Here is a 14,724-nt window from a genome sequence, read left to right as displayed (position 1 = left end):
CATAGCATTTACTTATGATAATCATATTCAATATTTGTTTGAGGACTCAAGGATTCCTCTGGAATAAAGATATACCAGAATATCAAACCAAAATCTCCCATTTTTCTGAAGGTGAATGGTAGTAACAAAATTATTTCATAAATGAGACATAAAACAGAAAATAATTTAATTTTAAATTATGTGCTGGAGGAGAGTGAAGGAAGGCAAATAGGGGATGAAAATCAACTCAAGAACAACAAACACATAGGTTAAAATTAAGCTGTAGTGGGAAGCAGTCTGTGTGGAAGGAATGCATTCTCCATCCTCAAATGGTTGCATACATTAATGGGTAGCCACAGTCCTCTGAATTGACTTAACTAGATATCAAACATTTCAAAATACAGTATACTAGGTATATACTTATACACTGACAGCTATGTACTCCCTTCCAGATTATGTTCATTCTTAATTCAATCAGGAAACAGTAGTTCCTAGGGACTAAGTGCCTGCTAGGATTTTTAATTATATTAAATTTTCATCAAAACAGAAATAATCAAGGGGCGCCTAGGTGGCTCAGTCGTTACGCGTCTGCCTTCGGCTCAGGTCATGATCCCAGGGTCCCGGGATGGAGCCCCACATCGGGCTCCTCCTCAGCAGGAAGCCTGCTACTCCCTCTCCCACTCTCCCTGCTTGTGTTCCTGTTCTTGCGATCTCTCTCTCTCTCTGTCAATTAAATAAATAAATAAATAATCTTAAAAAAAAAAAAAAAAAAAAAAAAACAGAAATAATCAAGAAAAGTAACAGGTAGTATAATAGAACCCTGAGAAACACTCCTGGTTTAAGTGTGGAGCATGCAGAACCAACCAGGGCCCCCGCAGGACAAGACACCAGGTCTCTGCCAGCTTGGGGGGTGTCCGTGCCAGTTTGGGGAGTATAGGAGTCAGTAATTTCCAACACATGGAAACTGGATAGAACTGTTTTTCAACAGCTTTTTTGCTTTGGAATGAATGAATGTGTTAACTGCCAGTACATTTGGGGAGAAAAGATTCAAAGAAGAAAAAGTAAATTCTTGACCCCTTAAGTTCCCAGATCCTATTAAAAAAAATTTTTCCCAATTCCTTGAGAAATTAGCATTTTAAATCATTAGTATTTTTAAAGGCCATTAATATTTAAACACAGCTGTAGTGATAAATTATATTAATACCATCCCTCTCTACTATCGGCCAGATAAGACTTCTTCCTACCACCTGGCCGGTGCTAGTAGAAATGGTTGTTTTTCCATTCCATGTTAAAACTGAAAGTTAATCAACAGAGATTAGTTCTCCACCCTTGAGCAACATCATAAACACTAAAGATAACTCCTGAGAACAACCAAAACAAGGTGCTTTTTTATTTTGTTTTGTTTTGTTCTTCAAAGACTCTTAGCCTAGGATCTGTGGAATCCACCTAGCCAAAGTAAATTCTTCTCTTCCATCACGGCAGCTCACCATTATTCCAGAATAATGTTTCCTGAGTACTGAAACGTGTAGGACACTGAGTAAGGCATACAACTTACTTCATCACTTGACACTTTAAATATTGAAAAGATTAATTCAAGAAGAATATCAAGAAGTGAGAACTCTATTTTATAAAATCAAATATTACCAGCAATATTCTGATAAAGCAAAAAAAAAAAACTCCACTTTTAATAACAGCAGCTTAGCACAGTGAACCATTTTAATAAAGCTCAACACTACAAAAATATAATAGTGAGTAGTAGGCTGGAAATCTGGAGACCTGAGTTCACCAAATATCTGATGACATTGGCTAAATTCCTAAAGTTTTCTAAACTTCAGCTTTCTCATAATGAAATGGAAGGAGGAGAGAAGACTGGATTATATCATCTTTGATGTCTCTGTTTTAAAACCCCAATATCTCAAAACTTACCTGTTGTAGGGTCCACTGTTATTCTGTAACCCACAATTGGATCAGCTGGTCTTGCCCATGACATATGAACGGTATTTTCATCTATTATTTTAAAATTCAAGTCTGAAGGTGGGTCAACTGCAAAAGAGAGAGTTGATATCAATTACATTTTCCAATGTCACAAAGTGGTCAATTTAATCAATAAAGAATTGTGTCGAGCAAAGCTTACTAAAATTGTCTTTGCATAAATTTGTTTCCAACAAATATAGAAGATATCTTGTTGGATAAGAATAAAATTAAAAGCTGACAAGATATGACAAAACATCAGAGAGTATACATATTACAGAAGACAGCACAAAACACTCTTGATTCTTGAGTTGCTAGGTCATCCAAGAATGGCCAGCAAAATCAAGCATAATAGAAACATATTTGGATACAAGTACATACAAATACAATGAAATCACAGATAATAACCACATATGCAAACAATTCACATAACAATTAAAGGGATCTCAATACATGCGGAGAGCATTTTGAATAAGCATGCCAAATCACAACCTGCTTATAACCATAGAAGTTAATTTAGAACATTGACATAGTACTTTTTTCCCATAGTGTGGAAAAGAATCACTGATGTTTTTGATTCTCTGCATCATTGTCTTGTTATAATTTTTGTTTGATAAATCTCAATCTGTGCAGAGATGAAATTTAATGAAAGGGAGAAGTCATGGGAAATTTAGCACTGTTATGTTGCACAAGGAAATATACATTTAAATGTATATTCACATTCACATGGACAAATATTCAAAAATAGTAATAAAAGATGTCAATAATTTATAAATATATAAAAAGTATATATACAGATGTTTATAAAACTAATATTCTGCCTGTTTACACCAATACGCTGTATGTTTGCAAGGTGTAAACCAACACTGTTATTTTCCTTTGCAGCAGGTATACTCCATACTAGAAGTGGCATTTTAGATTAAAATGCCAGTATGGTCCTTTACAAAATGATGGTTAATTATGAAAAGACAACATCAAACCATATATTTATGGACATTTATTTACAGAACTTAAAGGAAACAGTGAAGAAGGATCAGCGATCTGAAGACATGACTGTGCATAAAAACTTGGAGAAGTCAATGACAGGAATAATTGAAAAGTACAGAAAGAAGTAGTTTACATACAAAACCATACAGCTTCATGCATGTGTCAATGAAATGTTGACTTGTTTTTAGTTTCCCACAATGAACGAAAGCCTCCATGTACAATAGTCATTACACAAAGACGTTTCAGAAATATTTTATAATGATATTCTCTCTGCAATGTTCATGCCTCATCATGCAGCATTGTACTGACTCACTGTCAGTGCATGGTCAATGCATTATAAATTACTACTCTTGAAGTAAGTCAACAAAGTAAGATGACTTTCAGCCATCCTTTTCTTAAGGTATTTAAGTCTGAAAGTATTCCTTGTGAGTCAGATTCTTTGCATCTCTTTTGAGGGATTACAATCCCTTTTTAGGTTTTCATAGAGGTCAATTGAAATACAGTAGTAGCTTTGAGACATGAGTCACAGAATTTAACTGGGGTTAGGGATTTATGTAATATTAATAGCATGTTTTAATGGAAATAAAATGAATTAAGCAAACATTTGCTTTGATGAACTGCTGCTTCCAACTGTAGGAGATGGCTTTTTATTTTCATTGGATATACTAGCAATGGAATGAATGTTATTTTCTTACTATCCATACACAGGCAGTGAGATTAGACTATTAATCTACATGCATAGTTTAATTATTCAACATTCTGCTGTCTGTAGTCATATTGCAAGGTTTAGCTGGAGTCATCTCTTAGTATAACAAGCATGCAACAAATGTTAATAGAACAAGAGGTATTAAGAATATCATTATAAAATATTGTTCCAGTAGCAATGGCTCAGGACAAATTTAATGCAAAGGCAGACACAACTGGCCTGAGCATGCTTTTTAAAAAAAATCAGTACATGGAAAAACAGTACCACCAACCTTGCAGGGAAATTGACCTGAAGCAGCAGACATTAGGTTAAAACTGCTGAAGGGCAGCAGCGGCCCACCTTGTTGGTTTCCAAATGACCAGGATTCCAGAAAAACTGAAAAATTGACTGTTGGGAAAAGTCTTTAACATTTCAGAGGATTTTAAGGTGTTCATAGAAACTCAGATGTGGTACTTGGGAATCAAAAGCAGGAAAGAATGGCCAACTAGCATGTGTGCACCAGAGAGCCCACTCCACTTTCCTTCCTGCCACTTGTATCACGTGTAAAACCTTCCAGGCTTGCCACTCCATTTATACGTTTTTGCTTGTTCATTTCATGAAAAAAGATAACAAGGCAGGTGTGAATATGGACCCATGTCAACTTGAATCAATGCAAAACGTATTTTTGTTAATTTTGAAAATCTTTTCTTTTGCATAAAAATAATTCACAACTGCCATTGCATTGTCACAAGCTGTGTCTATGTTCCCCAAGACAATGCAGATGCCAGAATATTTCCAATATGAGCTATCTACAATGGATTATGATTGCAGAGAGTCATAGTTGCATAGAATGAGAATCCAAACCAAGAGAAATAGAACTCAAATTATAAATAAATAATATTGCAATCAGATATATATTCAAAAAACCTGAATACCAATAATGAAAAGACTAAAATTTTAAGTACTCATAACTCCAGTAGTTTTAATCTCCCATTTAGGAACAATGCTTTTCCTTATCAATAAGCTATGCTATAAAAACTGCATTCTGGTATTATTTTTGTTACCTAAATTGGCAGGATGTGGGGCTTTTTAGGAATGATAATTATAGTTAGCATTTTCTGAGTGTCTACTATACAATAGGCAGAGTACAAGTCACTTTATATATTGTCTCTTTTTCTTCTCATAACAATCCCTCATAATGTGCCCTGTTTTCCCTGTTTCACAGATGAGTCAGTGAAATTCAGAGAGATTAACACAGCTAATAAGCAGCAAAACTTTGATCCCATAGTCAGACTCCAAAGCATACAATGTAAAGAAGAAGAAATATTTGAATGAATGACTAACTTTAGAAAGCAATATTTGTATATAGGTGCCTATTAATATATACCTATATATTTTCTATTCTATAAAAAAAATTAGTTGATGCCTGTTCAATAATAAATATGTAGTATTCAGATATTTCCAGTTCAGATATAGATAGAATTTGACAAATTAACTTTACACACTTTGTTTAAATCTAAAGTATCTATCTTGATATATATTTTACAAAACAGTTTTTTTCATTATGTCAACCAAAAGGAAATTTACCAACCGTGCAGAGATGAATGGATGGATGGAAAGATGGACAGATAGGAGAATCGTCTAATAAGTTTTGGTAACATACAAAATATGTTAAAGATAAAGCGAAACATAACACCAAAATATTATCTTGATGGACTGGCAAGACCTAGCAAGTGATGGATCATTCTGTACACATTACAAAATGTGTTCTTTCATGGTTGACCAGTTTTCAAGCAAGAAGCACAGTGTAGGCAAACTAGCACTAAAGTAAGACAAGAAAATGTAGGTCTCATCTGTACCTTGTCCTGAAGTAACTACATTAGTTCTTTAGCCTCTCGTCCTCATTTCCCATTTGCAAATGAGAAAATTAGAATAGATGATCTGTAAGTTGCCCTATAGTCCAAAATTTCTGTTATGACACAGTATTATCAGATAAACATAGACACAGAACTATAGAAATATATATTAACTAGCCTTTTAACCTAGACACGAGACAATTAAAGCTTGTCTTTAATGGCCTCAACTCACTGGTCAATTGATAATATCCAGTTATTTCTCATAAATTATAAATACAAGTCAAACTTACTAAAATTAAAATCCTGTTTTTCACAAGACATGTTCATCTTGAATTCTAGATTAATTAGAAAGGTGTCTAATTCTCAGGTAACACTGGCCATTAACCTTTAAATGCAAAGTGTTAGGTTTTCTAAATGGCAATTAACATACTATATGATACATGAACCAAAAATGATTCATCCATTCTAGGTCATACAGAACACTGGCCAAGTTACAAGGCCAATAAAGTCTATGCTATGGCTAAAAATTACAAATACTAAAGGCCAGAAAAAATTCATTTCACTCTTATTTCCATAAGACAAAATACTATATTATGAAAAATAAAGTTCCTTGTATAAGCAGATAGAAGGAAAACAGCAGGAAGAGAGTGGTACCACAATAAAAAAGAGGAGATAAAAAAGTGTATGCCAAAACCTTTTAATTAATATCGAAAAAGGTATTGTTTTCAACATGTAAAAAGTTAAGTAAATAGAAATTGGTTGGAAAATAGTATGAATTCAAGAGTTCAAGCATGACATTGTAAAAGGGAAAGAAAAGTAACTATGGTCAATTTACAACTCAGTTCAAAATGACATAGTAGGAAACAGGGGGGCCAGTTGAAATTTTGAAATGCCCCCCAATGTGTCCAAGCAATTTTCTTTCCAGCCATTGTCCCCAGAAAGGCCTTGGCCACAAATTTTGTTAGCCCTTCACAAGCTCGTGAGACCACTTAGTTGGTAGTGAACACCCAAGCTGTGCTGTCCAATATGGGAGCCACCAGCCACATGGGGCTATCAAGCACTTGAAAAGTGGCCAGTTCAAAATGAAACACACTGCAAGTGTAAAATACATATCCAATTTCAAAGACTTAGTACAAAACTGTAAAATATCGCACTAAAAATTTTTATATTGATTACATGTTGAAGTGATAACACAGTGGATATAGTGGGTTAAGTTAAACATACTATAAAGAGTAATGTCTCTTGGTTCTTTTTCCTTTTTTAATGTGGCAACCAGAAAATTTTAAGTTACACATGTGGCTTGCTACTGTGGCTTACAATATATTTCTTTTTGACAGTAGCAAACTAGAGAATAAGGCCAAAAAAATGAATCTCATTAAAATATAATTATTAAATGCTGACCCTAAGGAGGTGGGAGACAAGAAAGACACAGCTTAAGAAAGCAACAGATTGAAAAGATAAAATGTGAGAAATACAGAAATAATCAGTAATGTAGACAGTAAGATGTTCTCTTCTTTTTGTTATTGCTGTATAGTTGACACACAATGTTAAAATGTTCTCTTTAACTGCACTTTGCTAACCAGCCATTATCCAATTGAGAATGGATTTTTTCCACTTACATCATTTCCAACCTAATTCTTTTCCTAAGAATTCTCAAATCTTTCTGATTTTCAAATAAGTATTTTCTTAATGAGCAATAAATAGGTCACTTCAGTGAATTATCTAAAAATATCTTTAGTAGGGCTTCCAGAAGCTCCTCAAATAAAATTCCTTCCTAACAACGACATAGAGAGGAACATTAAAGGCAACCTCATCTGAGTATTACTTCACGGAAGCCACTCTGAAAAGCCTCTACATTCACAGAGTGGTCAGATAAGAAGAGCACCAAGTTTCTGTCACTTTTCTAAGCAGGCCACAAATGTTGGAACCTCTCTGTTTTTCCTAATCTTCATTTTTTTTTTGGTACCTGCCCTCCTGAAGTGGAAAATCGAACAATAGAAAGTTTTTTAAAATAGCAGTGTTGTGATGAGCCGGCTCTCCTTTCCCATAACCTCTAAAAAAGTGCCATCCACCCTAGAATTCCCACAGCTGCCCCACGCTTTTCTTTCCTCCCTTAACTCCATCAGGGGCATTTTATTGGGAAAAAAAAAAAAATTAAGATGTCTATTATGGTATTACCCGATTTACCTTGCAGAACAATAACTCTAGTTTGTCAGGTCTTGAATGATAACTTGAGGGAACAGAAGCTCTCACTACGTTAATATACAGAAATAACTTTTTAAATAAATACTGAGAAATGAGGGTATCGAGGGCACACAACGAAAAGAATAAAGTGAGGTTGAAAAATCTCGCAAAGGTCCTTCGTTTTCTACAGGGCGGAGCCGTTTTGCAGACCTGGGGACCACGACACCCATGTCCCAGCCCCTGACGGACTCCACTCAGGTCTGATGCGGGAGGGAAGAAGGGAGGGACAGAGAGCCTGGCTTGCCTGGCGCCCGCTTGCTTCCTGGGTTGGAAACCTTGACGCAGACCCAAGCTGTCTGCGCGGGGCTGGGCCTGAGCCACGTTCCTCCGAGCCCCGCAAACCAAACAGGGACAGCAGTGACCGTGGACCACGAGAACACATTCTGGGTCCGAATCTCTGCTTGCCACCCATCCTCTAGGCTGTTTGGCTGCGACCTCGTTCGCCTGCACCGCCCGCCTCAACGACTAAGCTCCCCACAAAACACACAGAGGCGCAGAGCCGGCACTGTTGGAGTCCTTTATTTCATGCTGTCCCCGAGGTCGCAGCCCCGAGCCAGGTAGTGAACAGCCACGCGAGCGAGCGCGCCCGCGCTCCGGGGCTCCCGGGTAGCACCAGGAGGCGTCCTGTTCGTAGAGCTGGGTGCAGCTGTCGCCCCCTCCCGGACGGCTGGTCCTCTCGGAAGGCAGCAGTGTAGGTGGCAGTGTGGACAGCACACCGCAGGGACAAGCGCAAGGAGACCACACAGCACTGTACGGAATGGATTAAGCAGAATGCAAAAGAGCTGGACCTGAGAGCTGGAACATGGACAGACCTCAGGAGAAGGGGGCGTTTCTCTTAGAGGAGAGAAACATCCCGAGAAAACACGCAGTACAGGGAAAACAGAGCAAGCAATAGTGGCAAGATCGTTTGCTTTGTCCTTTCTAGAATTCTACATTGTCACCGAGGGAGGGGGAAGGAAGAGCAATTTACCTTCTGCCTCAATGGAAGACAGGAGCAGGGCCGCGCCCAGGGCGGCAAGCGCTGGGGGAAGCCTGGTCCGCATGCTCGTCCTCCGAGCTCACAGCCGCATGAAGGGATCTGCGGGAGGAAGCAGTGACCGTATCAGGACCGGGTCCGGGCAGGCCTGGAACCAGGTTAGAACTGGAGCCTGCAACCAGGCCAGGACCCGACCAGATCTGCCTTAATAACCGCAGGGCCCAACCCAGCACATAATGGGCCTATTGTGTAGCAGTGGAAGTCAAGGTCATCTACTGCAGTTTAATCATGGCACTAAGAGGGATTTCTAGTTTAAAGAGGGTCCTGTTTTCCTGGAGGTTGGTCCTGCTTAGCATCCCCTACCAGGCCCCACATGACTTCATCCTGCCTTGGTGATGGCTAATTCAGAGGTCATTTTACCCCTGACTCAACTAAATGTCTCTTCCAGCTGGGGATTTTATTTGGCCCTCAGCTTTTTCCTAGCTGCTGAACTCTTTAGGTAACTGTACTTTAGTGATCTCAGGGTAATTTGGAAAAGTATAATAAACCTCTTCTACTCTTTTTTTCTTCATTTTGTTCTGCCTACAATATGCAGCTCTTTAAGGTCTGAAATGGATTATACAGAAATATGTAAGGCCCAGCTGAAACCTGACCCTACTGCTAGCTGCTTTGTCTTCACAGCTGATAAATCCTTTACCCAAGATGAGGGGAAAACAACTCTAAGATACATAATTAGAAAAGGACAAGCCATAGAAGAGACCAAAAAACACTGTCTGTTTTCCCAAGATATTTTTTATAAAAATTCTCAGTAATAATATTTTCATTTAACATATTTTCACTTCACTTATTACAGAAGATTACAGGTTCCAAAAGATTACAGGTATATACGCTCCACAGGAGAATATGTTCTATTCTGATTTTTCCTGATTCTGTAACTAGGTTATTAATTCCTTAAAGACAAAGAGTCTTATTCATCTTTTGTGACTCCCAGCACACAGTAGGTGCTTAATCTATGTTGGCAGAAGGGAATCTTCTAAAATATTCTAAGGTCTAATCCAGACACAAAAGCTACTAGCAGTGAACTGAACTGGGAAGCTGCCAGAGGCAAAACATAAAAAGAGATTTGACGGTGAAGTACATAAATTATTGTAAGGCAACAGACGAGGACGCTTGAAAAACGAAGTCCTCCTTGGGAATCCAAAAATGAGCCAAAGGTCGAGCCCTCTTTGAGAAAAGAAACTGACAAGCTCCAACCATGCCCTTCCAAATTATTGGCACAATGTATTAGGGCATCTTTCCTCGGCCTGAGTGTAAATTGCATTTTAAACGTCTGATGGGCAGGCGTGCCAAATTGCCCAGAGCTCCTTTTTATGAAGCCAAGATTAAAATGTTGGCGCTGCTCTGAAGATTCAAGGGCTCCAGCGATTTCTTTCTTCCTAATTAACAGCTGTTTGACATTTCTAACCCTTTTCTACCATCAGTGAAAAGCAGGAGGTGAGACTGGCCCATTGTTCCCATCAGCTGGCCTTAACTTTGCTACAGTAATTTCCAACTCAGTTGGCAGTCGTGCTCGCGAAAAGTTAAAGGCTGACAATCGACCCATCAAAAAGCTCTGTGCAGCTTTTTTTTTTTTTAACCCTGAACTCTTCACAAAAACTTTAATCGTGGAAGTTCTTTTGTCTGGGTCTAGAGCGCCACCTATTGGCTGCCTGACTCAGCGGCAAGAATGAATCATGTTGCGTTGGGATATCGGAACCTACAGTCAGTTCTACCAGCCCACCAGTCATTCCGTCCATACATTAAAAAAAAAAAAAAAAAAAAAAGTTTTCTCTCCTTTTAGCCAAAACATTTATGTGAATACTTAGCTTAATGTTTCATTGAACATTCTCAGACATAAATGTCTGAAAACGGCCGCCCCTACGTGTCAGGAAGGATTCCCTCACTTCATCCTCATGAATGAAAATGAGTCAGTTGCGGAGGAGCGGGTGGGGGGAGAGGTCTTAAGGGATTGGTCTCCTTCCACCAACTTGCCCCCTCCCCCACCCCGCTGGAAAAGACCAATTCTTGAAATCCCGCGTCCAGTTAAAAAAGAAAATTACACTTCCCCCCGCCTCCCCGCGGGGTTCCTCCAGATCCTTTGCAAGTCACCTACCTCCTCTTTTACCCGCTGCGACCTTGACATTAGTTAGCCAAGGGCGAGTTTAGCGCTCATTTCCTTCCTTGCTCCATCCTTCCCCAGCGCTCCCGCATACTTTAGGTTACATAGTCCAGGCTGAGGCGGGAGAGGGACGGGGGAAGGGGTCCTGGAACGCCCTGAATGGGTCACCTTTCCCTAAGGACACTCGACTTGGGGTACCTCTTTTGCTCCCTGGCTTCGCGTCTCCGCTCCATAAATGAACCCGGCGCCCCAAACTCTCTGATCTCTCTCCCACTGTGTGGGATTTTGGATGGAAACTACTTCAAAGGTTGCACGGACCCCGAGTAGGGCCTCGACCAATGCACTCGGGAAGAGGTCGGGAGGGGGAGCTTTCTCCAGAAGTTGAGAAAGTCGGGCCCAGGATGAGTCCCCTAGAGCTGGATTAACCCACCATCTCAGATGCTTTGAAAAGCAAAGGAGCCGGAACACTCGACTAGGAATCTGTCTCAAGATGCCACACACACCCGCGCAGCTTCGACGAGCTGCAGAGCACTCAGCCGGCCCTCCAAAGAATTCCGCACCGTGCGTCACTAAAATACCTTCCCAGCGCCGGGGCTGCACCACAGCACCCCCGGGAAAGCTACGGCCAAGAGATAACGAGGTGGCCACAGAACCTGGGGCGCCCTTCATTGAAATCGACAGCATCTATAGATGAAATTTCTCTACAAACACAAACATTGAACAGGGTGCATTACGCACACACCGCCGCCCTGCACAGCTCTTAAGAAAAGCTACAATTCTTTCTCCCTCAAAGATAAAATGAGTCACAGAACCCCAGGATACCCGGCAAATCTCGGGCACAGCTCCACTCTTAGGAGTCCAAACGGTTCTTGCCTGCGACCTTTAAGGGCTTAGGGAACAGGCTAGAAGCAAGAAGCAAGTTTCCCTAGTTATCTTTGTGAGGTACGGGGTAAGGGAAAATGGTTAGAAGCCGGACCGACCTGAGGCGGTGGTGACCGAGGTAGCGGCGGCGACAGCGGCTTCCCGGCGTCGTAGAAGCCGGGGCTCGGTGTGACCCCCGCACGCCCAGGCAATTGGCGCTGTGCTCAAGGAGCACCTGGCGGCTGCCGGGAGGTGGGCAGCGGCAGGGCCACCGAGGAGGCAAAGAGGATGAGGATCCCGGGAGGAGCGGCAGACGCGGCGGAGCCCGCGGAGACTGCCCGGGACCGCAGCTGCCCGCGCGCGGACGCGTCTGCGATGGCTCGCCTTCGTCGAGTGGGAAGAGGCTCCGCGCCGCGGGCTACTTAATAGAGGGCTGTTCCCAGCTCTCAGTTTACTCGGTTACGAAACGCCTGAGAAGGTGGACGGCTGCCACGGGGTGATGTATGCTCCTCCGGCGGTGAAGGAGGTCTACTTTTGGGAACGTGTGCATACTTCCAGCATTCCTTCGGCGTGAGGTGGCGATCCCCGTAGTAGCAGTGCCCCGCCGGGGAGGGGGGAGGGATGCAGGGAGGAGGAGGAGGAAGCGAGGAGGGGGACAGCCGCAGTCGGGTTCGCTGCCAAGGGAAGCCGCGCACTCCTCCGCTTGGGGCGGGCTGGAGAGCTCGGGTTTCCCTATCCTTGCGATTTTCTTTAATGAATTTATTTTTCTAAATTAAGAACAATGGGAGGGAGGGAAGCGACTGCCTTATATTCAGAACTGCAAGAATGTGTGACCGACCCCACTCCACCCTCGCCCCATCCCCCATCATCACCACCTACACTCTCCTCCCCCTCCGTCCTGGGTGCACTTAAAACCGATTTACAGGGTTTCCATTAACTAACTGTCTGTGCACGCGGCGCGCCTTCTGTCTTTTTCAATCTCGGAGCGGCGATTGGAAGCCCGTACAGCAGCCCGCGCGGGGCTCAACGACGGGATGGCTTTCCCAGTCCTGTCTTGCTTCCCTGATGCTTTGGGACGGAACTGAGAGGCTTAATTTGAGCCAAGAGAGAGGGCGAGGGAATCAATGAAACCTAGGGATTCGCAGAACAAGAAGCCGCCAGAGAACCAGTTGCAATCACAGGAGAGACCGTGAGCATAAGCTGACCCCCGGGCGGAGGCTTTGGACCAAAAACTTTGCCCTTAAAACCCCGCGGGGTCAAGGAGACGAATGAAATTATGTTTCCCCCAACTGCCAAAGAGATGGAGGCCAAATGGGGGCTGACATTCTGCCAGCATCTTCTCCTTTCTACCGCCCCCTGCCCCCTCGGCTCCACCCCCTTGGCCTGAGCAGGGAGCCTGGCACTCGGGGTTGCCAAACGGTGCCAGGCGCACGGGAGGAAGCGCGGGGCTCGTACACGGTGGCATCAGAAAAACGCTCCAGGAGAGGTTCAGATTACCCACGTCTGTGCCCTCAGCACAAGCTCTGCACTTTTGGCCTCTTGACGTCGGGAGGTTAACCCCGCAAGGTTGAACAACCCGGATGGAGGAGAGGGCTCGGAGGCGAACGCAGGAGCTCTGCTCCTGGAATTGACCGCCCTCAATAGTAAAAGCGGAGTTTTTGTCGCTAATGTAAACCTTTCTTTCCCTATTTGATCTGACGTCTGCAAATTTGGCCTTCCCTCCAACAGGCGCGATGTCCTCTGAACTTGCCTTTAGAATGACAAGAACTTGCTGAGCGCCCTCCCCCGCCCCCACTCCACTCTGCCCCCCTCACAGCTGCCTCCAGCGAAAGCCAGAGAGAAAACTGGAGGGAAAGAACGGAAAAAAATGGGAATCTCCACCTCTGCACATTCCCTGAGTACACACGGCCCACTCGAAGTCCAGCTGGGCAGCTCTCACAAAGAGGCCACACACGCGCACAGTGCACAGTCTCCCCCCCTCTCAAACTCTCACAACCCGGGTGTTCGGCACAAACCCCCAAGGCGGGAGCGCATCCTGGGCGTGAATAACCCGACGTGCACAACGCAGAACGAGGTCATCAGCCGGGTACCATTGAGCTCTTATCCCCAGCCAGTGGAGAGCCAGCCTTCGCACGCGGGCCAGCCCTCCACCCGCACCCTCACTCAAATTCCTTATTACAGACGCACGTGGGCTGGTGGCGGAGTCAAGGACAGAGCCGAGAGGCAGATAAGTCCCGGCAGCCGCCGGCCGGACACCCAGTCGCGCTGCGCTGCGCCCTGCAGACGCCCTGGCCGGCGCAGCGGCCTGGAACGGCCAGGGACGCCCCTTGGGAAACCGACACCCACCGTCTAGAAAAGGAAAACTGTTGCCTTGCACGCCAGCCAAGGGTGGCTGGGGTTTGCATTTCGTCCAGGTGTGTGTGTATGTGTGCATGTGTGCGCGCGCGTGTTTTTCTTTACGTACTTTTTGTTGTTTTTAATTTGTGATGGCGAAGTTGTTGACTGGGGAGCAGTGTAACTCTGGGTGTTGATATTACTGGTTTGAGAAGAGTTCTCTGCTGTTGGTTTGACTCAGAGCTGCACAGCCCGGGAGTTGGGCGGCCAGTCACCCGCCGGGGAGCTGAGGGGTGCCTCTTCCTGGGGCGGGAGGCCCCCAAGAGCGCTCACTTAATGCCGCTCTCCAACGCAGAGTGGCGTCCTGGGAACCCCCGTAGCCATCCTCTCTTAAGGCATTGTCGCTCACAGACAGGTTTAATGCATTTGAAATGCATTTGCTGCAAAGGTCTGTAACAAAGCCACCGGCCTCAAAACACCCTCTGTCCCTCGAAAAAAAGGATCTCTCTGCAATGCTTCCAAAGTAGGATGAGAGGAAGAGGAAGGAAGGGACACTGGTTCGGGGAGTACACACATATCGACAAGCTAATGCAAGCACACCCATTCCCAGGGGACAGGAGTGCAACTCAAGGATATCCAAAGGAGCTCCTCAGGGGCCTTCCAGCACGACATC

At 43.5% G+C, this 14,724-nt stretch overlaps 1 protein-coding gene across 8 annotated transcripts in view; it reads right to left on the bottom strand.

The window, feature by feature from the left end:
* The window catches only part of COL12A1 (collagen type XII alpha 1 chain), a 139,518-nt gene that overhangs the window by 104,620 nt on the left and 20,174 nt on the right, over positions 1 to 14,724 (bottom strand). For 3 of the 8 annotated variants that reach the window (XM_032409452.1, XM_032409445.1, XM_032409450.1), the window contains exons 1-3: positions 11,837 to 12,258; positions 8,693 to 8,800; positions 1,906 to 2,022 (exon numbers count right to left, since the gene is read on the bottom strand). In XM_032409452.1, coding sequence (XP_032265343.1) covers positions 1,906 to 2,022; positions 8,693 to 8,765 — 190 coding nt within the window. In that variant the 5' untranslated portion in view covers positions 8,766 to 8,800; positions 11,837 to 12,258. Of the gene's footprint in view, positions 1 to 1,905; positions 2,023 to 3,914; positions 4,227 to 8,692; positions 8,801 to 10,850; positions 10,895 to 11,836; positions 12,259 to 14,724 lie in introns of those variants that run through there. The other 5 variants (XM_032409446.1, XM_032409448.1, XM_032409449.1 and 2 more) reach the window with 4 other exon arrangements.

Source organism: Phoca vitulina, unplaced genomic scaffold (assembly GCF_004348235.1).
Source record: "Phoca vitulina isolate PV1807 unplaced genomic scaffold, GSC_HSeal_1.0 scaffold11, whole genome shotgun sequence".
Taxonomy (NCBI): domain Eukaryota; kingdom Metazoa; phylum Chordata; class Mammalia; order Carnivora; family Phocidae; genus Phoca; species Phoca vitulina.
This window is presented reverse-complemented; position numbering and strand designations above follow the sequence as displayed.